Source organism: Sceloporus occidentalis, unplaced genomic scaffold (assembly GCF_023333645.1).
Source record: "Sceloporus occidentalis isolate IW3139 unplaced genomic scaffold, rSceOcc1.0.p SCAF_7, whole genome shotgun sequence".
Classification (NCBI taxonomy): domain Eukaryota; kingdom Metazoa; phylum Chordata; class Lepidosauria; order Squamata; family Phrynosomatidae; genus Sceloporus; species Sceloporus occidentalis.
In genome coordinates, this window is record NW_028316987.1 from 94,843,273 (window position 1) to 94,866,816 (window position 23,544).

The 23,544-nt window shown below is 44.4% G+C and overlaps 1 protein-coding gene across 1 annotated transcript in view; it reads left to right on the top strand.

Moving 5' to 3' along the window:
• The window catches only part of PTH1R (parathyroid hormone 1 receptor), a 127,519-nt gene that overhangs the window by 84,347 nt on the left and 19,628 nt on the right, over positions 1–23,544 (top strand). Inside the window, exons 3-7 of the mRNA XM_089533779.1 lie at positions 13,528–13,638; positions 14,340–14,458; positions 16,896–16,990; positions 18,660–18,846; positions 21,954–22,107. Coding sequence (XP_089389905.1) covers positions 13,528–13,638; positions 14,340–14,458; positions 16,896–16,990; positions 18,660–18,846; positions 21,954–22,107 — 666 coding nt within the window. The remainder of the gene's footprint in view (positions 1–13,527; positions 13,639–14,339; positions 14,459–16,895; positions 16,991–18,659; positions 18,847–21,953; positions 22,108–23,544) is intronic.

Here is a 23,544-nt window from a genome sequence, read left to right on the forward strand (position 1 = left end):
TCTTCCCTCTGTGTGGCAGCTGGGAAGCTCTAGGAAGGGCTTTTACTGCTGTCAGTTAACAAGGGAGATGCAGTTTACACATGGAAAAGCAGTGGGTCTCAGATCATATGGGGGAAATCAGTGGCATGTATCTTCCTTTTCCTTCTCCCTGGAGCCTAGAGCAACTGATGACAGAGGGCACCAAAGACTGCTTAACAGTACTAGTAGTAACTATCCAGGGGTAGCTGTGTAGGCCATATAGCAAATTCAGTAACATCAAAAATCCACCAAACAGTGATTCGTTTACTGGGCCAATCCAAATGCAAAATATTTATGTTGCAAGCTTTCAAAGCTCCACTGGCTTCTTCATCAGGCAAGGTGTTAAAAACCATGCAGGAAAAAGGAAAATTGAAGATGTAAGTCATAGGCCTGAATTTTGCTGTTTTTGTTCTCAGTTCAGGGGTATCTTTTGCAGGCAGGCACCACCTCCTAGTACTACAGCGCTGTGTATATCTACAGCGCTTCATAAATAAAGTTTAATAATAGTGGTGGTAGTAATAGTAGTAGTAGCAGCAGCAGCCTTCTTAAGCAACCCTAAGGCAATCCTATCATGGGGTTTTCTTTGTTCAGAGGAGGTTTGACCTTCCCTTCCCCTGAGGCCTAGAGCATGTGGCTTGTCCAGTGTCACCCAGTGGTTTCATGGCCAGCTGGGAATCAAACCCTGGTCTCCAGAGTCGCGGTCCAGCACTCAAAACACTGTGCCATGCTAGCTGTCTTACTCTCAGGAAAATAATGATATTATTTCAGCCTAACAAAAGGAAAGGAGTGGTTAGGAGGATGGCCTTTTATTCTACCCAGTGAAGGATGGAGATACTAAATGAAGCCTTCTTAAACTCATCGATGTCAAGAGGAGCAAATGAGCTTACATCAGAAGACAAACATGGCACAACAGAACTTTATGAGTGATGCCAGCAGGACATCGCTCTTACCCTTTTTATGTAATTCTTGAAAAGCGGAAGGATCAAGCACAGTACTTCAGAATGCCTTTCCGGAAAGCCAGAAGATGCTATTTCTAACTCAACAGAGAGCCTGGCTTGCAAAGGACCAGTTCCAAAGGGGAAATGAGGTTGAGCAGAGAAAGACATTAATGAATCCCAGCAGGGAGGAAATCTCCCCCAAGTCTCACATTGGACGTCGTTTCCCAAAAACATGTTTATGATCACCAGGAGCATTTGGTGTTGTGTGCCTTCAAGTCAGCACACTATAAATTTAAAGAAATGTTAAGGGGGTCTATCCTTGGGGTTTGGGATTTGGGCCTGATCCAGCTGTTCGCATGCCACAAAATGCCACAGTAACACTGGGGTTTTGGGAGACACTGGGACTTCCAGGAACTTTGCAAGCTCCAGGTCAAAGTCAGGTTAATGAGAAGACCTGCAACCAAAAGTTACCATGCAATCCGATCACACCAGCGTCAGACAGATTAATCCGTCTCTGATGATGTAACTTCCTGACAGGACGCCTGCCAAAGGTTTTCCAAAAAAAAAGTTCACAATGAAAGTCCTGACGTCTGAACATCGGTCCAAAAATATACACAAATGCTTACTGTCTTCATATATTAAAACAAGCTTGCATCATGTATTTTGTGTGTTTTTTGTTGCTCCATGAAAGATATCACGATTCTGTGGATTTTGGATGTTATTGTACTTCAGTATATTAAAACAGGGGTTCCCCACCCCACCTCTAAAATTAGACCTAAAAACAGATGTGACAAGAGAGAGAGAGGCAGGACAATAAGAAGAAACGCATCTCCTCTAGACTAACAATAGGATTTAGGTCCAAGTGAAACGGTTACACTTGTGGAAAACTGCTTGTACAGCCTTAAATTCAATATGTCCATTGTCCTATGGCCAAAAAATAGTGCAACCATGTGTAAAAAGGAGAACATACAGGTGTGTATGGATGACAATAGGAGTCTGGCCTCTGTCCCAAGGCACTTCCATTTGGAATGGTGATAATAGCCTGAAAAGGACAGGATTAGGGAGGAAAAGTGAGCATAAGATACAACTGCAGCTGCAGCTAGATTTTAGACTGCAGTGTGGGACTGAGGAATGGAACCATTTAAGCAAAGCGATCCAAGGAGAGGAGGGTTAAGAAAGAATTTAGAGGGGGACTGAAAGAAAAGGGACCTAATCCCTTTCGGATAATAACAAGAAAATGATCCAGGAACCCAATGCAGTTTGGGAGCAGCCACATGGAAGCAATTCTGTCTTTGCTGAGGAGGTGGAGCAGCAACCAATGTTCTCATTAAACCATTGCTGGTTCCACCCCTGTGTGCGTTGTGTTTGTGTGTGTGTGTGTGATGGGATAGGGGACCCCATTTGCCCATAAAACTCTGGTGGCGTTCCCAATCATTTTCTCCAGGGCGAATTGTAAACCAAAAAGAATTTGCTCCAGGCATCTTTAATTGGTGGAACGAGAGAACCACATTTTGGGCTGTATCCCAGAAGGAGAGGATTAGGGAAGAATGGAAGGACAGCCTAAAAACAAGAAGGGAAATGGCAGAGCAAGAGGAAAGGAGAAGAGCGAGAGAAAGGGGCAGAAAGATGGTGGGGGAAAGCTCTCCCGGAAGGCACAGGTGGACTGGAAGTACATGAAAAGGGATTACATTTAAACATTGGGAAGAAATTCTTGATGGTAGGACTTCTTCAGCTGTTGAATGGACTCCCTCAGAGGATGGTGGAGTCTTCTTCTTTGGAGGTTTTCAAACAGAGGCTGATGGTCATCTCTCAGGAGCGCTTTCATGGGGTCTTCCTGCATGACAGAATGGGGTTGGACTGGATCCCCCCTTGGGGTCTCTTCCAGCTCTAGGATTCTGTGATTCTGTGACAGATTCTTTGAGCAGCTGAAGTCAGAGAGCCTTTTGGAAACACCAGAAGTACTATGGCCATGCTTCCTATTTGTATAATCCTGCACATTTTCTTTGGTGGCGCTTCTCTTAGTCCCGGCATGTTTAGTGGGTACAAGGAAGAGGGCCTTCTCAGTGGTTGCCCCCAGACATTGGAACTCCCTTCCAAGGATATAGGATCATAGAATCATAGAATTCTAGAGTTGGAAGAGACCCCCAAGGGCCATCCAGTCTAACCCTCTTCTGCCATGCAGGAACTCTCAAAGCATCCAGCCTCTGTTTAAAGACCTCTGAGCAAGGAGAGTGGTCCTGTTTGGTCATATGATGATGAAATTGATAGGAAGAGAAGGGTCATGCAGGGTGTCCTGGGCCCTGTCCTCACAGGCCAAATAAAACATCCTCCCCCTATTCCCATGGGAACTGGCCCAGTCCCCAGTAGAATAATAGAATCATAGAGTTGGAAGAGACCACAAGGGTCATCCATGCCAACCCCATTCTGCCATGCAGGAACTCTCAATCAATGGCAATCCGCCCTCTGTTTAAAGACCTCCAAAGAAAGAGACTCCACCACTCTCCGCGGAAGGAGTGTGTTCCACTGTCAAACAGCTCTTACTGTCAGGAAATTCCTCCTAATGTTGAGGTGGAATCTCTTTTCCTGAAGCTTGCATCCATTCTTCTGAGTTCTAGTCTCTGGAGCAGCAGAAAACAAGCTTGTTCCCTCCTCAATATGACATCCCTTTAAATATTTAAACAGTGCTATCATATCACCTCTTAACCTTCTATTCTCTAGGCTAAACATCCCCAGTTCCCTAAGTTGCTACCTCTGAGGTCAGAATGGACTCCCTCTGCACTGTGTGGGCACCTGACCTCAGAGCAAGTGATTTGTGCCAACAAGGATGCTGCCAGATGGCACAGTGGGATATGCACACAAACAGCTGTCCATCATCACAACAAAGTATCCAAGGTAACTGGTGGATGCCAGGGCAGCTTTGGGACCAGAATATTCCAGGCTACTTTTGGAGTATTCTGGCCCATGTGGACCCAGCCCTGGACACTTTGAAGGATCAAGTGATACAGAGATATTTCTGCTTAATCCCAAAAGATGCTCAGCGAGGCACCAGAAAGAAAATGATGCAATGAGGGAAGCCTAAAAATTCGGGTGGGATTATTGTATAAAGATGCTTATGTTTGAGGGATGCTATAATTGCAGATTTCTTACATTAACAGAAGGTTGGATTAGAGCATTTTTGCAATTCCTTCCAGGGGTAGCAAGAATATTCAAGGATGTTTAAAAAATGCTTATGTTTGAGAGATGCTATAAATGGCAGATTTCTTGCATTAGCCAAAGGTTGGATTAGATAATCTTTGAGATTCCTTACTGAGATGGAAAGAATATTCAAAGACATTTGAAAAATGGACAGAAACTTTGCGTCGTGAATGTCAAGAAAGCCTTTTGAGAAGAATCCTGGACTGAGAAGAATCTTGACAATCTGAGGCTTTTTCTACACACAATTAACACAAGGATGTTTTGCACAGAAAACACTATATTCTGTGCAGAGATATTATTTCCTATGCAGAAAAATGTTATGTAGAAAAGGCTGTAGTTGGGGACTTAGTCTGCACAAAATTCCCATGCGGTTGTTTTGCACAGGAAATAGTATTTCCTATAGTGGGAATGATGTTTCCATGCAGAAATACTGTTTCCTTTGCAGGAAAAATACTGTGTTATGCACCAAGATCCCCCATGAGAATTTTGCACAGAATAAGTTGCGAACTGCGAATAATCTTCAAAAACCAGCTTTCAAAGACTTTCTCACAGTGTCTTTGGAGGAGAGCTAATATTTACTCATTGCTTCCTTTGAGGATGAAATTAGCAAAGAACTGTAACCTTGGCTCCTTGCAGTTCTCCGGTTCCGTGGTCCAAGAGACCCTTCCTTTAAAGCCTTAGCATCAAATTATTTCCCTAGTCCTGGATTCCTTCTCTCGGTTTCCCAAGAGCAATCCTTGGCTAATGTTTCGAAAGAGGGATTTTCAAAAGGGAAAGGAAGCAGAAAAAAAGAAAAGCTGTCCCCAAAGCCTGTGGTTTGCTGTCTTTCATTTAAATTTAGCCTCCAGATGAAAGGCACTCAGATGGGACATTTTCTTGAAGGAACAGGCAAACACAACATGTCCACAATGGCATTGCATGGAACCCAAATCACCCCCAAACCTGGCCTTGCAAGAGATGAAGGAAAAATGCCAGTCATGGGGCCTTGGGCCTCCTCTCTGTCCACCCAGCCCTTGGCTTTCATGAATTAGGAGCCTGTGTTGACCATGGTTTGGAAAAGACGAAGGGACATTTTGCGGAGAAGAGCGGGAGGGAGGGAGATGCACAAAAAGCTGCTCTTAACCACCAACATCTTGCTATTCTGAGGTGTTGTTAGCCTACCTCCATTTAGCTCCAGTTCTCTCCCCCCGCTCACCCCATTAATAAAAATTTTATTTGCTCAGACAAACTTACTCTCAAATAGGAATGGATTAAAATAGGAATTTTATGACTAGCAGCACCTCCGTAATGGCCAGACTTTGTGCATGCTCTGTGTGTGTGTGTGTGTGTGTGTGTGTGTGTGTGTGTGTCTCGCACACTCACTCTCACACACACAAACGCACACAAGCGCACTGCCGTTCCATGCCACTGGCGGTGTTTCCCTCCTGCTTATAGAATCATAGGGCTGGAAGGACTTATGGAATCCTATCTCCCGAAGCAAGCGTGGGTTGGACTGAATGTTCTGAATGCTCCCTCATCGAATTATGATTAATTTTAAAAATCTAGCATATTGAGGAGAAAGTCCTAGCCACGCCTGGTGCGTCCTGCGGCCCCTGAGCCATAGAAAAAGTAGGTGCAGAATGGTTAAGTTGCATTTGGAATAGTTTTGCTTTGGAATAGCTAGGAAGGTGCTCACTTCCTGAATCGAAGCTGGTCTACTTTGGGGAGGGTTGCATCATATCTTTTTAACTATCTTTTTTTATTGATGTTGTCTGTCTATTAATTGTTACCTGCCTTGATTAATGGGGAGAGGTAAAACAGTACCAGAGCAAACATGCTCTGGTAACTTCGAGACTGGATTTCTGTAATGTACTCTACATGGGGCAACCCTTATACCAAACTCGGAAGCTGCAAATGGTGCAGAATATGGCAGCGCGGCTGGTCACTGGTGTCCCCAGGACCAGCCATATAACACCTGTGCTTAAAGATCTCCATTGGCTGCCCATCCGCTTCCGAGCTCAATATAAGGCGTTGGTTATTACCTATAAAGCCCTAAATGGCTTGGGCCCAGGTTTCCTGAAAGACCGCCTCTCCCCGTACATTCCGCCTCGCACCCTCAGAACATCTGGGCAGCAACTCCTGAAGGTGCCTGGGGCCAGGTTGGCTGTTACTGCCAGAAGATCTTTTTCCACAGCTGCCCCAGCCCTTTGGAATACGCTGCCCACGGAGCTCCGCTCATCTACCACCCTGGCCCAATTTAGGAAGGGTCTCAAAACCTTCCTATTTAATCAGGCATTCCCCGACTAAAATATCCTATGGGCCTCCCACCTCTCTCGTGGCCGTGAGGTGGGGCCAGGGGGCTTTTTATTTTATTGTTTTTAAGGATTGTTTTTATGTTTATGCTTTTGGCTGTTTTTAACTTTGTTGATGTTTGCACTTTGGTGCACTTGTGAGCCGCCCTGATCGTTTGGAAGGGCGGGGTATAAATAAAAATTTTATTTATTATTTATTTATTATTACTATTATTATTATTAGAGCCAATGTGGGGAGAGGTGGGTAAGGTAGTAGTAGTAGTAGTAGCAGCAGCAGTAGCAGTAGAGCCAGTGTGGTGTAGTAGCTTGAGTGTTGGACTATGGCCCGGTACATACGGCCAGGAAGCGGTGTGCCACCACCGATTCTAGGGTTTGGGAGTGCACAACAACTGCACGCTCCTGAACCCTAGTTCTTACGGACACTGCCATCATGGTGGCCTCCCATCCATACAGGGGCCACCATAATGACAACAACACTATACAGCTGGCAGGAAATGGCGTCATGGTGGCGCACTTTCCTGTTCGCAGTGCCGCAAAAAAGAAGCTGCTCTAGGCAGCTTCTTTTTGGTGGCGTGTTGGTGCTGCAGCCTGTGGCTGCTGCAGCACCAACTCGGGGCAAAGACAGGCGACACAGAGCCACCTGTCTGACGAGCCCCTATGACTCTGGAGTCCAGGGTTTGAACCCCGGCTCAGCCATGAAACCCACTGGGTGACACTCGGCAAGCCACACTCTCTCAGCCTCAGAGGATGGCCATGGCAAGCCCCCTCTGAAGAAACTTGCTAAGAAAACCCTTAGGGTCACCATAAGGCAGAAATGATTTGAAGGCCCACAATAACAAACCTCTTCAAAATTCACACACACACACATACACACACACAGGGATTTTAAAAGACGGTGTAATGTGAGAGATTATTCGCAGAGTCACGCTAAAAAAAAACCTCAATGTCTGAATAACCCCTTTGTTGTTATGAACACAGCCAGAAAGGTCTTTCAACCTTTTTGCACATGGCTGCTGAATTTTGCATGTCGAATCTTTTTCTTAGCACCCTTTCTCCCACCAAAAAATTTCTGGCCATATTAAAGCATATAAGATAGAAGGAAAAAAATGCAGCAGGACTACCTACATTTCTTGGGAGCGGGGTGTTTCTCATGGATCTGAATCAAGCCCTCCCCTCCTGCACACACACACACACACACACATTTCCCCACCTAAAATATTTTGGGTTCCTCTCCCCTACTTTGTTCCAAGCCACTGGTTGTCCTTCCCGTAATGGAGTGACCACAGTTGCGGTTTCAAATGCCTGGCTCCCGGTGCCAGAACAACCTTGGGATGATTTATATTCTGGACTCCTAGATAAACACCTTGGAACCTTGTTTGCACTTTGTTTCCCAGCCAAAAAGGGCGCTGGGCAGCTGGTTTTAATGTGCTCCTCAGATGCAGCAGCATTGGCCTCAAGTACAAGCCATGGGGAGAAAGAGCAGAGAGAGCAAAGCAAGAGAAAAAGAGACCTGCTGTTTTGTGATATGGCTGAATTTAGATTGAAATGCGGCCATACTGGCTGTGAACTTTTGGGATTAGTAGTCCAAAAAGGGGGAGCCAGCGTGGCATCGTGGTTCAAGAGTTTTGATGCTGGAGACCAGGGTTCGAATCCCAGATCAGCCATGTAAACTCACTGGGTGACCTGGGGCAAGTCACACTCTCTCAGCCTCAGAGGATGGCAATGGCAAACCTCCTCTGAAGAAATTTTGCCAAGAAAAGCCCATGGTAGGGTCACCATAAGTTGGAAAGGACTTGAAGGCACACAACAACAACAACAACATCCAAAAAGGAGGCTACCACTTCGAACCCACCCAATCTCATCTGATTTCAGAAGCAAAGGAAGATCAGGTCTTTTCAGTACTTGGGTTGAAGACTGGGTGACCAAATGTTCTAACCACAAAGGAGGACAAGGCACTTGAAAATGTAGGACATATAAGAAAACCATATGGACATTGCGAAATATAAATAAAATTTGAGTTCATGTGGTTTATTTACAGCTATGATCCAGTGTGGTGTAGCAGTTTGAGTTTTGGACTTTGACACTGGAGATCTGGGTTCGATTCCCAGCTTGAGCATCAAACCCCCTGAGTGACCTTAGGAAATGAGTTTGCAGAAGCTAAGCAGAGCAGTGGAAGACAAGGGAGTGTTGGAGATGGTTCATCCATGGGTTGCCATAGGTCAAAATCGACTTGAGGGCAGTTAACAGAAACAGCAAATATTGTCTATCTCACTCACTTCCTTTTGGGTGTCTCTTTGGGAGCATATAAAGAGATTCTCTCCAATATTTCCCCTATGAAAACTGAGACATGTACCGCCAAGCAATGTTAGAGAGTGGCCAAGATGGCCAAAGTGATTAATGAGGATGAACACACAAGCTATGAGATGGTGCAGCAGTTTGCTTTTGCCTCGGCTTACTGGGAAGAGGGAGATTGTGCCTAAGAAAACCCTATGAAATCCATGGGGTCACCAGAGGCCAACTATTGATTTGAAGGTACATGGACAAAGAGGGAAAGTGGGAGGAGGAGCAAGAAACTGGGAAATGTTAAAAACAGCCAAAAAAGTGGGACAACAGAAGAGCTATGGAGACTGTCCCTGCCAAACTGGGACAGTTGGATGGTATGCTATGCCTCTCTCCAACATCACCTTGTTGCTGCTTTTCAAAACATGCCACCCAAAGCAACTGGCTTGCTTTGTCTAATAGAAGAGTTGATGCTCATATTGATCTTCTGTGCCTCTGCTAACTGAAATGGTCACCACTGCATCCACCTTTCGTAAATGACACTGAATCTCTCCCGACGGTATTCCTGAAATATTTTCAGTGAGAGCCCCACAAATGCACACTCTCCTACAAGCAAACGCAGGGAGCATGGCAGCAACACTGGGAACATTTATTTATAGCATTTTTAAATCCATGAATATGCAAGGCAGAAACAAGTATGCGCAAATGGCAACCATACCCCAAAACAACAGAGCTGAGATTTCGCAAACATTCAAACAGCATATCCTTTCTTTTAAAAAATAAAATAAAACCTTATTTCGGATAAATTGACCTGTCGCTTGAATCACAAAGATGTAAATGTAATAGAAGAAGAATGGTTCCCAGTTATGGAGTTTTGCTAATTAAGATGGTTATAAGGTACAGAAAGATTAAAAGTGTGGGGAGATATATATATATGAAATATGTATTAATTATAGAATATATCTTTTGGTAAAATGCTCTAGGGAAACTGATATAGTTTTTGATTACACTTCTTTATTTCTCTTTTTTTATTAAACAGTTTTTTTCATTCTTTTTCAATGTTTTTATAAAAAGTCAATAAGATTCATGGATAGGGATGCCATATCCCGCCTGTAGGCGGGGCAATCCCGCTTTGGGCAGTGCCGTCCCGGTCCCGGTCCAGTTTGGCGCCAAGACCGGGACAGCACCACCCGCGGCCACCTCCACCCCCTCGTGCGCCGCGGGGTCCTCCAAGGCCTCGCTGAGGCCTGGGAGCGCTCTCTACGGTTGGAGCTCCGGCCGCGGAGACGCTCCCTCCCAGGCCCCAGCAAGGCCTTGGAGGCAGCTCCGCGATCACAGGGTCTTCCAAGGCCTCGCTGAGGCCTGGGAGCGCTCTCCACGGTCGGAGCTCCGGCCGCGGAGACGCTCCCTCCCAGGCCACAGTGAGGCCTTGGAGGCGACTGTGCAATTGCGGGATCCTCCAAGGCCTCCGCGAGGCCGGGGAGGAGGAGGAGGCCGCTTGGCACCGCGGCGATCGCCGCGATGCCAAGCGGCCCCTGCGCCCCTTCTTGGCCTGAGAGGAGGCCAAGGCTTCCTCCCAAGCCGGGGAGGAGGAGGAGGAGGACAAGGTTTAAAAATGTAGGACCTTTTTTTTTATTTCCTGGCCAGGAAATTAAAAAAAAGTCCTACATTTTCAACCCTTGTCCTACATTTGTCCCAGTTTGGAGGTCCTCAGGCATGGCAACCCTATTCATGGATGATACGCAATCCATTGCTGAAGTGACTTTGGAAGTCCTAATGTATGTTAAGTTTCTTTTAGGGGTTATGTTTGTAATAACCAACTTTCCTGTATATAACTGAAAAAGCGTATGTTTTATGTAGTGATAAAACAGAATAAAATAGTTTTAAAATCTTATTCAAAATTCAGAAAACAGCCATCAGAGATTCTCCTGTTTTTTTATATAAAAACTTTTAAAATGCCCATTGAAAAAGGCAACTTGTAATAAAGGGTGGCATGCTAGCTGTGTTTTGCTGTCTTGGCGAGAAATGTAGACCTTGGTATATTTCACCCACCAAAAAAGTTTCTCACATCTGGTTGTGACTGCAAGTGTTGTGCACATTTTCAGTTTTTGTTGTTGTTGGTATTTTTAGTTTTGTTGTTGTTTGTTTTAGAGGAAGTTGCTTTTGTTTTTGTCTTGTTTTCCCAGATTGGTTCGGTTTAGTTTTTTGTGGTTGGGCCCTATTTTGTGAAGATTTTGTTTGTGAGCAGAACATTCGGTGCAACACAAAGTGCATCTGCATTTCAGAATTAAGACAGTTTGACAACTCTTTAACTGCCATGGCTCCAAGCTATGAAATTCTGAGATTTGTAGTTTTGTGAGCTGTGTAGCCTTCTCCGACAGGATTCCATAGCATAGAACCATTGCAGTTAAAGTAGTATCAAATAGCATTACTTCTGCAGTTTGGCAGAAGCCAGCATGGTGTCAAACAGCTTTCTTTCTACAGTGCAGATGCAGCCATAGTTCATGTGTTTTGGGCAGATGCAGTGTACTGTTTGCACAAAATGCCCTTAGTGCCCAAATGCAATGTGTTCTGCCCAACAACATCCCTGCAAACCTTCTTCCAAAGTGAACCAAGAAGTTCTCATAACTTGTCAAAATGTGTTAGGAACCCTTTTCTTCCTGAGGATGCGAAAATCTGTAGCTCTGGGCCAGATTACTGTTGGCACATTACTCCAGTATAGCTTGGCAGACTATGCCAATGTAGCATAGACAGTGGTGGCAGGATGAAAAAGCCACATGGACAGCAGCTGGGAAGGCAGTTAGGCTTGGAGAGGTGGCCAGTCTTATTGGTCATCCCTCCACCATTGCATGACCCTAGAAAATGCACAATCTCTGGTTTAATGTACCAACCAAACCCTGAGCATTCTTTACATTCCAAGACTGGAATTCTGTTAGTCACAGAAGTCATGCTATGAATGCAGGGCCAAAAAGTCAACATTGAACAATGGACATATTCTACCAATATTATCAGAAGCAGAGATGTGCAGAAGCATGTTAATCTGTGCTGTGTCTTTGACAGTTATGTATTGTGCATCACATGCTGTGGCCATGCATCCCACACTTTGCATCGTTATTGTGCATCATAGACTTTGCACTGAGGTTATGCATCCTAGATTTAGAAGGCTGTAGTGCTTCAAGGTAACAGCATAATGTTGTTGCTGTTGTGCACAAGTACAGTATTACTATTAATGTGGCGTAGTGGTTTGAGTCCAGAGACTACAACTCTGGTGACCAGAGTTTGATTCTCCGCTCAACCATGAAACCCACTGGGTGATCTTGGGCAGGTCACACTATCTCAGCCTCAGAGGATGGCCATGGCAAACCTCCTCTGAAGAAATTTGGCAGGAAAACCACATGATAGGGTCACCATGAGTCAGAAAGGACTTGAAGGCACACAACAACAACAACAACAACAACAACAATCCTATGCTTTGGTTTGTGGTTGCACCTTTTGCATTGTGGTTGTGCAGGGTCTGTTCTGCATTCCATAATGGCACCTGTCATTGACATGTTTTGCACAATATTGCAATTCTTCATGGGTGTTGTGTTGTGCAGTTCTTCAGTGTGCGAAAATTTATGCTACACAAAGGGGATGCTGAGGCGCCAGTCTCAAAGCTGCCACAGAAAAGACCCAACTGGCCATAATTCTGGTGGTGAGTTCAGATGAACCAGGGATTCGGAAGAATACCATACACCACACAGAATTGTCTGTCCTGGATAGGCATATGGGTTAGAGAGAAAAAGTATCTTCTTGTATCTTCATCGGCTCCTTTTAAGAGCCTGGGAGAGCACTGAGCATCTGCAAAAACAAACATTTGGCCCAGGGCAAGGACAGAGAACAGCAATGTCTTCCTCAGGAATCCTGAGCATCCAAACACTACCTTCCTGTTTGCATCCAAAAAATGGGAAGATGTGGGGACTGCCAAGCCAACGGTACCTTGTGGAGAGCGGGAATGGTTGCGCAGTGTTTACAGAAGACTGTGTGCACCATTTCCTGCAAAACTCATCCCAACTCTACTTCCCATCAGGGTCTCGCAGGGCATCCTCCGAACTCATTTCCAGGCAATTGCGAACGAAAGAGCTCCTCCATCCCTCCCAGGAAAGGAAGTTTTCTTTGAATAAAACATCCTATTTGCATCCTTATTAGCATGTGATCCTCTAAACAAGACAGCCCCCCTTCCATCACCACCGCATCCTTTACTGGAAACAAATCTTGGGCAAACTTGGAAATGTTATATTTGAAGACGACAGCTCCCAGGATGCACTTAAAAGTTGACCATGCTGGCTGGAGGAGCCTGGGCATGGTTATCCAGAAAGCATTCTTTCTGAGCTTCAGTGATTCTTTACCTTTGCCACAAATTTCACCATAATTCTCCAATGAAATATGTCAGCATTAGCAAAAAATATATATTCCAAAGGCTGCATCTGCACTGCAAGAAATAATGCTGCTTTTACTGCTATAACTCAGTGCTATAGAATTATAGGATTTGTAGTTTTGTGAAATACATAGCCTTCTCTGTCAGAGAGCTCTGGTGCCACAACAAGCTACAAACTACATATCCCAGAATTCCATAGCATGGTGTCATGGAAGTTAAAGCAGTGTCAAACTGCATTATTTCTGCAGTGTAGATGCAGCCTAGGAAAGGTTTCATTCAGGGTTTGACTCAGTGGCTGCCATGTTTTGTAGAAAATTGAAAGTTTCTCCACTATGGTCTGTGTCTGCATTCCCATCACAGCCATTTCTTTTCTGCTCTTCTTTTACAGATGGATTCTGTGTTCCTGAATGGGACAACCTCATCTGTTGGCCTGAAGGTGCTCCAGGCAAACTGGTGTCCATGCCCTGCCCAGATTACATCTATGACTTCAACCATGCTGGTAAACCCCTTGTTTTTATACGGAAAGACAAGCGAAATCTTTTCACAACAAAGAGTAGACATGATGTACCTGCACTACACTATTAGAGCAATTAGATTCCACTTTAACTGTCATGACTTCATCCTATGGAATCCTAGGATTTACAGTTTAAGATACTTAGAATTCTCTATTAGAGCGATCTAGTGGATTCCCCCAAAATATAGTCTGAGAATTCTAAGTCCATCCCCAAATTACAAAAGCCAGGATTCCCAAGAATGGAACCACCTCAGTTAAAGTGAAAGCAAACTGCTGTATCCATGTGGTGCAGAATTATTCTGCATTGCATAACTTTGGATGACAAAATACAGTTTCATTCCAAGCAATAGTCTGCAAAGCACATCTTTAGTTAAACACAACTGCTTCCCAAGCTACAAAAGCACAGCTCAGATGCATGCAACTCCTGCCAGGTTGTTCAGTGTCTTTACAAACAGCTCATCAAGGAGAAAGCAATGTCTTCACGAACAAAGAAAAAGCATGGCCTCTTCCCTCTGTCCTGCTTTTCTACTTGCAAGGAAAGGACATAAATGGGAGCATTTCAAACTGTCGGATCCCACCTGTAGGCTGAAATGATACTGGCCACCCTGCCTACTCAAAATTGCACTTGCCCATGCCTATCCAACTCTTGCCACGTTTAAATCCTTTGGCTTTCCCCCCCTCCTTAGGCCATGCCTATCGACGGTGTGACATGAATGGGAGCTGGGTTGTGGCGCCCAGCACAAACCGCACCTGGGCCAACTACAGCGAGTGTGCCAAGTTCCTCACCATTGACACCAGGGAAAGGGTAAGCTAAATTCCCACTGTGGATGCATTATTCACACTGTGCGGGTATTATTATTATCATTATCGTTATCATTATTTTCTAGCATCCTGTACTGCAGTTACAGATACATATGCTGGAGTTATAGATCCATAATGACTCTGTATTCAGTAAGGTTTTGTCTGCATAGGTGAAAAGACCTGTTCCCTCACCCAGTCCAATTCTGCCATTGTCTTGTTCAGACAATGCAAACCCCAAATCCTGGTGCTGGACTGCAACACTCTTTGTGAATGGAGAAAAGCCCACATTGGACTTGAGGTAGAAAGATCGTTCTAAAACATTTGGAAAGGTTTAAAAGCCTCCTCTGATGTACAGCAGGGACAGGCTGCCAAACAGACCTCAAGCCCACTGCCTCACATGTTTGCTGTTCCCTCCGAGATCTGCATCCCACCTCCTCTTTTTGTGTTAAAAGTTGACTCCTAGAGTGAAGTCAAAGGCTTTCATGGCTGGCATCCATAGTTTTTTGAGAGTTTTTCGGGCTAAGAGGCTGTGTTCTAGAAGAGTTTGTTCCTGATGTTTCACTGGCATCTATGGCTGGCATCTTTAGAGAATGCTGGCATGGAAGTGAGTGGGATACACACACACACACACACACACACACACTGTGTGACTCTAGGTTGGGAGGAGTAATTTCCATGTTAATCTGTGTATTGTTCTGAGGATTTGCCATTCAGCATGGAAATCACTCCTCCCAACCAAGAGTCACATAGTATATATAAATATACCCCGCTCACTTCCATGCCAGCATTCTATGAAGATGCCAGCCACAGCTGCCGGTGAAATGCCAGGAATAAACTCTTCTAAAACATGGCCACATAGCCTGAAAAACACACACAAAAAAAAACTATTGGCTCCTAGACATGCCACTCAGTATGAGACTTGACTTGTAAGTATCTTGCAAGGACTGGAGACTCAGCTTGAGACTTGGAGGCAGTGACTTGAGACTTAACTTGAGACTTGGACTAAAAGACGTGAACACATCGCCACTAAAGGGCTACAATGTCATGAGAATGGGCTTCTTCTAGGCCTGAAAGCATCAACTGCATAAGAAGAAGGCATGCTCTCTCGCCAGCCCCATCCACGCTCCACCGGCTGCTTCAACCGTAGATGCTCTGTTTATTTAGTTTCTGAATAGATTAACATTGGCAAGCGCAAGGCTCCGGCGGTGAATCCAGCCAGGAAAACATTCCCAGTTCCCAGGTCTTGGGCATTCTGATGTAATAGGGTTGAGGTTAGCATTCCAGGGGAGGGAGCTCTTTTCTAGCTCTGGATTCAAAACCAGAGATGTCATTTAGAAGTCCCTGATGCTTGTGGCAGCAAAATTTGCAAGAAGGGAGTGAGGTTTGGGGCAGGAATAGGGAGGGGAAAGCCCAGCAAGGATGAAAAAGAAGCTAATCCGAGCCAGAGAAAGATTACCATTAATTATTATTATTATTATTATTATTATTATTATTATCATCATTTATTTATATAGTACCATCAATCTACATGGTGCTTTAATGATAATAATACAGTGATCCCTCCACATTCACTGGCGTTAGAAGTGAAGGACCCCCCATGAATGTCGAAGGTGATCATAAAATCACATCTAGGTTCTCCAGCACAACTCTATGGTCAACTGCTGGCAGAATTGTGCTGAAGGATTTAGAGATTCCTAGAGAGAACATATTAATCAAAACCGCATATAATCAAATCCACAAAAGTCAAAGCCATGTGGAATGCCAACTGTTGTTGTTGTTGTTGTTAATCTCAGGTAAAAAATGTTTTCATATTTTATTTTATTTCATTTTATTAAATGTTCTATTCATGGTTTTTTCTTTCATGGGGGTCCTACACCTCTAACACAGCAAATGTGGAGGGCCCACTGTATATACATAGGAAGGCCATGGTAAAATTCCACCGACTATATCTTGCCAGTGAAACCTTATCTTGGAGGGCATTCACACTCATTTTTTTGTCCCAAGGAGATGTGGATCGCCACGCTGATCCATATCAGGTTTGTTGTTCCCATTATATTTTGGGTTCGCAAATCTCTTCATGTCATTTTAACCCTTGTGTTATTCACACATGCCATCGTTTCAGGTTAAAATGGAGCTGCCTCCCTTCCTTTAAGGATACAGAACGATCCAAATCAATTTGGAAGCATATTCACGCTGCCAATGATTGATGTGGATCTTTCAGGAAAAATTGGGGGGGCAGACGGTATCAAATATCCCAGGTTAAGTGGGGCTTTTTGCCAGCCCCCCTCCCAAAAGTTCATCGAGTGCCTTTGGGACATGTGTAAACGCCAAGGATCCAACGCAGATTCATACCGGATTATTTCTGTAGTGTGAATAGAGCCATCGTTGGAGTTGACCCGAAGGCACAGAACAACCTCAAACTGACCTTATGTTTCCTATAGGAAGTCTTCTATCGGCTGTATTTGATTTATACTGTTGGCTACTCCATTTCCTTGAGCTCCCTAACCATTGCGGTCCTGATCCTGGGCTATTTCAGGTAAGCAGTTCCAGTTTTGTCTCCATAGCTTCATCCTGTTCAGCCTCTCGATGGGTGAGGGATTGGTTTTCTAAGGCAAAGGAAGGGAATCTCTTTCAGCCGAAGGGCTTGGATTCCAATTCAGATGAAGCTAATTTTTATGATTATTATTTTACTTTCTTATGTCCCATCTTTCTCCCAATATAGGGACTCAATGAGCTGTATTCTAGTGGTGGGTGGAGTCACAGATTAAAAGGGGCGGGGCCAAAGTGTTCAAGGGGTGGAGTCAAAATTAAAAGGAGGGCAGTAATTCCTGGCCTCACCCCCTCCCCAACTGACCTCTTCCCCTATACCACCCCATACAGAATCCTTAGTCATGTTCTTCGTACTAATGTGACTCAGAAATTGTAATGCCTATATATCACTGAATCTAATGGCAACAGTTGTGGTATAGACAACTAGCAAAATTAAAATTATGCCTTTAAATGATAAGATCATATGCATGGCTTAAATGGATCTACATATACATAGTTTCTTGTGGTTAAAGTGAAAATTTGGCAAGATGTGATGTTTTTAAAGAAAATTTTAAAAGATTATTTTTAATACACACACACACACACCTGGGGCCTTTGCTTTTGTCCTCCCATTGAGCCTCACCCCATTCACACCATTCTTCAGCAGTTTAAAGGGATTCAGGTGAACGGCACACCCTACTTCTGCCAAAAAACAGATGTTTAGGGAACAGCAGTGTCACCCTACTTTAAGGTGTTACCTGGTATGATCTATACCTCTCACACCTCCCTAGTTATGCCCCTGAGTAGACATAGAAAAGGTGGGAAGCCATCAACTCAGCAGTCACAACCCCTTTGGGGAGTCGAATGACCCCTTACACAGGGGTCACCTAAGACCATATTTCCGATGGTCACACATATTTCTGATGGTCTTAGGAAATGAGACACCACTCCTCTATCCAGGGGGTCACCACAACATGAAGAACTGTATTAAAAAGTTGCGGCATTAGGAAGGTTGTGAACCACTGAATCAACTGGTGGTATTATGGAGAAGGAGGCATAGTATTCTAGGAAAGCCCACAGGGGACCCCAGGACAAATGGATTCAACCATAGTGACTCGTAGTAGGACTTTTTGGTGGCAGCATCCTTCATCAAAGGAAGAAATGGAAGGAAGAGAGAATAGCTGGGACATTTTCAAAGCAACTGAAAAAGTGGGATGATAGAGTATTAATTGGGATTATCTCTGCCAGCTAGGGGCAGGTGGAGGGTATATGTCTTGCTAGTACAGTGGGCCCTTGGTATCTGCTTGAGTTTGGTTCCAGGACCCCGTGTAGATACCAAAATCCATTGATGCACAAATCCCATGATATACAATAACATAATAAAATGGTGTCCCTTATATAAAATGGCAAAATCAAGGTTAGATTTTTGTAATTTATATGTTTTTAAAATATATTTCAAGCCATAAAACCAGAAATGATGTCACATCACTTCCAAGGTGCAGAAAACATGCCCATGTGGACTCCAGGGTTTGGGGGTAAAAGTTGTCCACTCCTGGTCTATCATTATGCATGAATCTTTGAAATGTGATTAGCAATGGGGGGAAATATTTCTGACTAACTGATGTTCTGGATGGTTCTTTTCCATGCTGATTCTCCTCTTCGCTCGCCATTCCCAGGCGTTTGCACTGTACACGGAATTATATCCACATGCACCTCTTTGTGTCCTTCATGCTCCGAGCCATCAGCATCTTTGTGAAGGACGCAGTCCTGTACTCTGGCTCAGCTCTGGAGGAGATGGAGCGGATCTCTGAAGAAGACTTCAAGTCCATCACCGAGGCCCCTCCGGCAGACAAGTCCTCCCTTGTGAGTACAGCAGGAACCTGTATTATGCAAGTTCGTATAACATGGGTTCACTTACATGCGTTGGAACAAAATATGTTCTCTCTAGGCATTTTCTAGGTCCTCCAGCGTGATTTAGTGGAATGCTTCTGCTGGAAGTTGACCACAAAGTCACACTGGAGGAGTTACAAAATGCCTAGAGAGGTGGTGTCTTCCTGCATGGCAGAAGAGAATGGATGGGTGGCCCTTGAGCTCTCTTCCAACTCTGTGGTGCTATGATTCTAGGCACCCATGAACTGAATTGCACAAAAGTACAACCACTTGTGTAAAGAAACCTACACAAGAGTAGGGTACTCAGTGCATTCTGGTGACATTTAATGTCTAAATGTTGACACTGGAAGGTGAAAAATGGGACCAGAAAGACAAAATGAGCAGGATATATTTAAACCAACAAGCTTCTAGCCGTTGCATGATGTCCGCTTGCTGAAATCTCTGGGTATTTAGCCTAGCTGCCTCCTTTTTCTGCCACCTTGCACTGTTTCACCTGACAATCTCCTCTCCCCTGACTCTGGCCACTGAATGACCATCCTGAAGTTCCTGTGCTGGCTTTACATCCTTTATTCCCTCTCTATCCCCTTAAAGCTGGGATGTGTGGCATGGAGACTTGGGTGATGCCCGTAACACTTGTGTTATCCCCTTCAGATCCCTTCTCTGAATCCATCATTGCTCCGTAGTCTTTGACATCTCTCTTTCAACCCCCCATGCCCTCTTATTGGAAATAAAACCTATTGCCTTTGTGACTAGAACTGCAACATATCCCTGCCCTGTTTCCCTCTGCCTCACTTTCTGCCACATCCTTTCATGTTCCTTCATGCAAAGTAAGCTGCGCTCCTTTGGTCAGGTGACCTGCCTTTTTTATATCCTGCAAAGTATCATTTTGATGGTGCTTTGTTTTTGTTACGTCTCATCAATGACTCCAGCTTGAAAGCACCCTTCCCTAGGGTTTTCTTGGCCAAATTTTTTCAGAGGAGACCTTCCTGTAAAGCTGCATCTGCATCACAGAATTAATGCAGTGTGACACCACTTTAATTGCCGTGGCTCCATGTTGTGAAATTCTGGGGTTTGTAGTTTTGTGAGCTATTGAACCTTCTCTGTCAGACAAACTACAAATCCCAGGATTCCATAGGATTGAGCTGTGACAGACAAAGCAGTGTGAAACTGCATTATTTCTGCAATGCAGATGCAGCCCAAAATTGAGAGAGTGACCATCCAGTGGGTTCCCTAGGCTGACCAGGGATTTGACCCCTGGTCTCCCAGAATCCTAGTCCAACACTCAAACCATTACACCATGCTGGTGTCTTTTACATGAATAATATTTAATGTCCGTCTTCAATAGATTCCCAGTAGCCACTTTGCCTTAACCACTAGGTGGCACTGCACCCCAGTGTAGATCACATGGCACACTTTTTCTTACATTCAGTGTGACCCTAAGAACTGAATTGCATGATTGTTTGTTTGTTTGTTTTAAGATGCTAGTTTGGATATGCTTTGAGCATGAAACCCATGTAATGAAGGTTCCAAGCTCACAGATGCCAAGATCCTAGACGCTTTTAGAATTTCATAAAGATTCAGCAGCATTGCTATGCTGGATCCCACAGTTCCACAACGGATGGTGCACCATAGCCTTGAATGTACATATTTTGCATCACCAAATAAGCTTCCAACCCATTAAAAGAAAAATGAGAGAAAGAGGGTTGTCTGGTTTAGCTGCACTAGGGACCATACTCACCTAACATCTGAGAAAACACAACTCCAACTGCAAAAAATATAGGAGTGATGACACCTAGCTTGGAAGCAGTAGATGTGAAAAGGATCTATGGGTCTTGTTATGCCACAAACTAAACATGAGTACTGTGTGATCCAGCGGCCAAAATAGCCAATGCCATTCTAGGCTGCATCAACAGGAAAATAGCACCCAGATCAAGGGAAGTAACAGTGCTAATCTGTTTGGCTTGGGTCACATCTCACCTCGAATACTGCATCCACTTCTGGGTATTACTGTTCGAGAAACATGTTGACAAACTGGAGCATGGAAGGCAACCAAAATGGCGAAAGGTCTGGAAACCAAGCTTTGTGAAGAACAACCGAGGGATCTGGGTGTGTTGAGTTTGGAGAGGAGAAAACTGAGGTTTGATGTGATACCCATCTTTAAATATCTGTAGGGATGTCGTATAGAAAATGGAGTGAGGTTGTTTCATGCTGCTTCAGGTAGCAGAACGCTAACCAAGGGATCCAAACAATGAGAAGGGAGTTGCCATCTAAATATTAGGAAACACATAGTTTTTTGTGGGTTTTTCAGGTTCTGTGGCCATGTTCTAGAAGAGTTTATTCCTGACATTTTGCTAGCATCTGTGGCTGGCATTCTCTGAAGAGGCCAGGCACAGATGCAGGCAAAACGTCAGGAATAAATTCTTCTAGAACATGGCCACATAGCCCGAAAAACCCACAAAAAAGCTATGGATGCCAGCCATGAAAGCCTTCGACTTCACATTAGGAAGCACAAATTGCATATCACAGCTACAGCATTTGCTACCTTACTGTTTGGAAAATTTTAAAATGGGATGTGCCCAGTGGGCAAGAATATGTATTAGAGAGCATATTCTTACATTCCACAGGAGGAACAGAGGGTGCATCTACACTGTAGAAATAATGCAGTTTTGATACCACTTGAAGTACTATAGCTCTATCCTATGGACTCCTGGGATTTGTCATTTTACAAACTCTTTAGCCCTCTCCGCCAAAGAGTGCCTCACCACACTAAGAATTCCAGGATTCTGTAGGATGGAGCCATGTGGGGTCAAACTGCATTATTTCTCCAATGTAGATGCACCCTCTGTTACACTTCTCCTCTCAACCCAACCCATCCAAAAAAAAATCCCACATATATTTCTTTGCACAGAATAAGTCCATGCAGATGGCACAGCTTCCAAGGGCTTTCTCACAGCAGGCAGCAAACAAGAGTTATTTGTTCATCATTATGAGAATGAAATTAATAAAGATTTACAATCCTATTAGACTGTGATACTTTATCACAATGCTGTTAACCCCCTTTTCTCCTTCTGTTCCCTCAGGTTGGCTGCAAGGTAGCTGTTACCTTGTTCCTTTACTTCCTGGCCACCAACTACTACTGGATTCTGGTGGAAGGCCTCTACCTCCACAGCCTCATCTTCATGGCATTCTTCTCAGAGAAGAAATATCTTTGGGGATTCACATTATTTGGCTGGGGTAAGTCTTAGCTTGCTTTCAATCCTTAGCCAGCAAGTCAAAGTCTCTGGCATGACAGCAAATTGACTAAATAGGGAAGAGGATGTCTGGTACTGGGACAGTGGTGTGGATCTAAGAAAATGGGCATCACAAAACTGGAGCCAAGATCCTGTATTGTTTGCTGGAGTGTTGTAAATCTCAGGAACGTCACAAAGGGGTGCAGGGTGTGTGGACCTCAGTGGGTGATGACCCAGAGTGTTTGGACTGATGCAGCTGCTGGGCAAGTGAGAAAGGGCATTGCCCCACTTTCTCACTCAGCCAGTAGCCATGCCAGACCCTGACCGGGTGGCACCAACCACAACTATACTCATGTAGTTAAGTGGTAGTTGTGTTACACCTCCCCTCCTTCCGCTGAATACCCACACTGTGCGAACGATTGCCTGGCTGTGCTTGTGTCTGCTGTTTACACAGTCCCAGTTCCTCAAGTGGTACATTGAAGGCAGTGACACATAATTACACAAGGATGTGCAACTGAATGTGCAGCCGTTACTCATGCAAAACTCTTAGGCTTATGCAACTGCAAACTTAACACACACATTATGCCATGGCCAAAAATGTACAACTGCATGCAAAAGGGAATTTAACTTGTGTAAAGCACCAACAAGGTGACAGCCAGAATGTCAGAAAAAGGGTGAGAATGTCACAAAAAGGATGCTGATGTATGTCTGTGTGTGTGTGTGTGTGTGTGTGTGTGTGTACATGCTTCAAAGTCACCTGTTCACTTATGGTGACCCATGAATTTCACAGGGTTTTCTAAGGCAAGAAATATTCAGAGGTAGATTTGACAGGTCCTTCCTCTGAAATATAGCTTACAGCACCTGGTATGCTTTGGCATTCTCCCATCCAAGTACTAACTAGGTTTGCTCCCTGCTTTGCTTCAAAGATCAGAAGGGATCTAGAGGCTTAAGCCAATACAGTTCTGGGTTGTATTAACAGGACTATAATATCCAGACTGAGGGGATTTGTGTGCGCACTTGTGTGTGTGTGTGTTTGCACCGTCAAGTCACCTGTCGGCTTATGGTGACGCCTATGGAACTCATGGGGTTTTCTTAGGGAAGAAATCCTCAGAGGTGTTTTGCCATTGCCTTCCTCTGAGTGTAGCCTACAGCACCTGGTACAACACCCATTTTGCATTTTCTGAGAACTCTTTGAGACAACATAGAGCAAGGAGACCCATTCATTAGGAGTCAGGATCCCTGCCAGGAAACTGTATCCAACTTTGTCAACAGATCCACTAAATAAAAGCAATGCTGGTGCCAAAAGATGAATTTAGTACTCAACTTTCAGCTGAAAACATGTCAACAGCTTTGTTTGTGGGCCGGCCATCTGGTCATCAAAGATGCTGGTCCAGAACATGGGGGTTTGAGTCTTAGCCAGCCATTGCTAAATCTGTCCTCC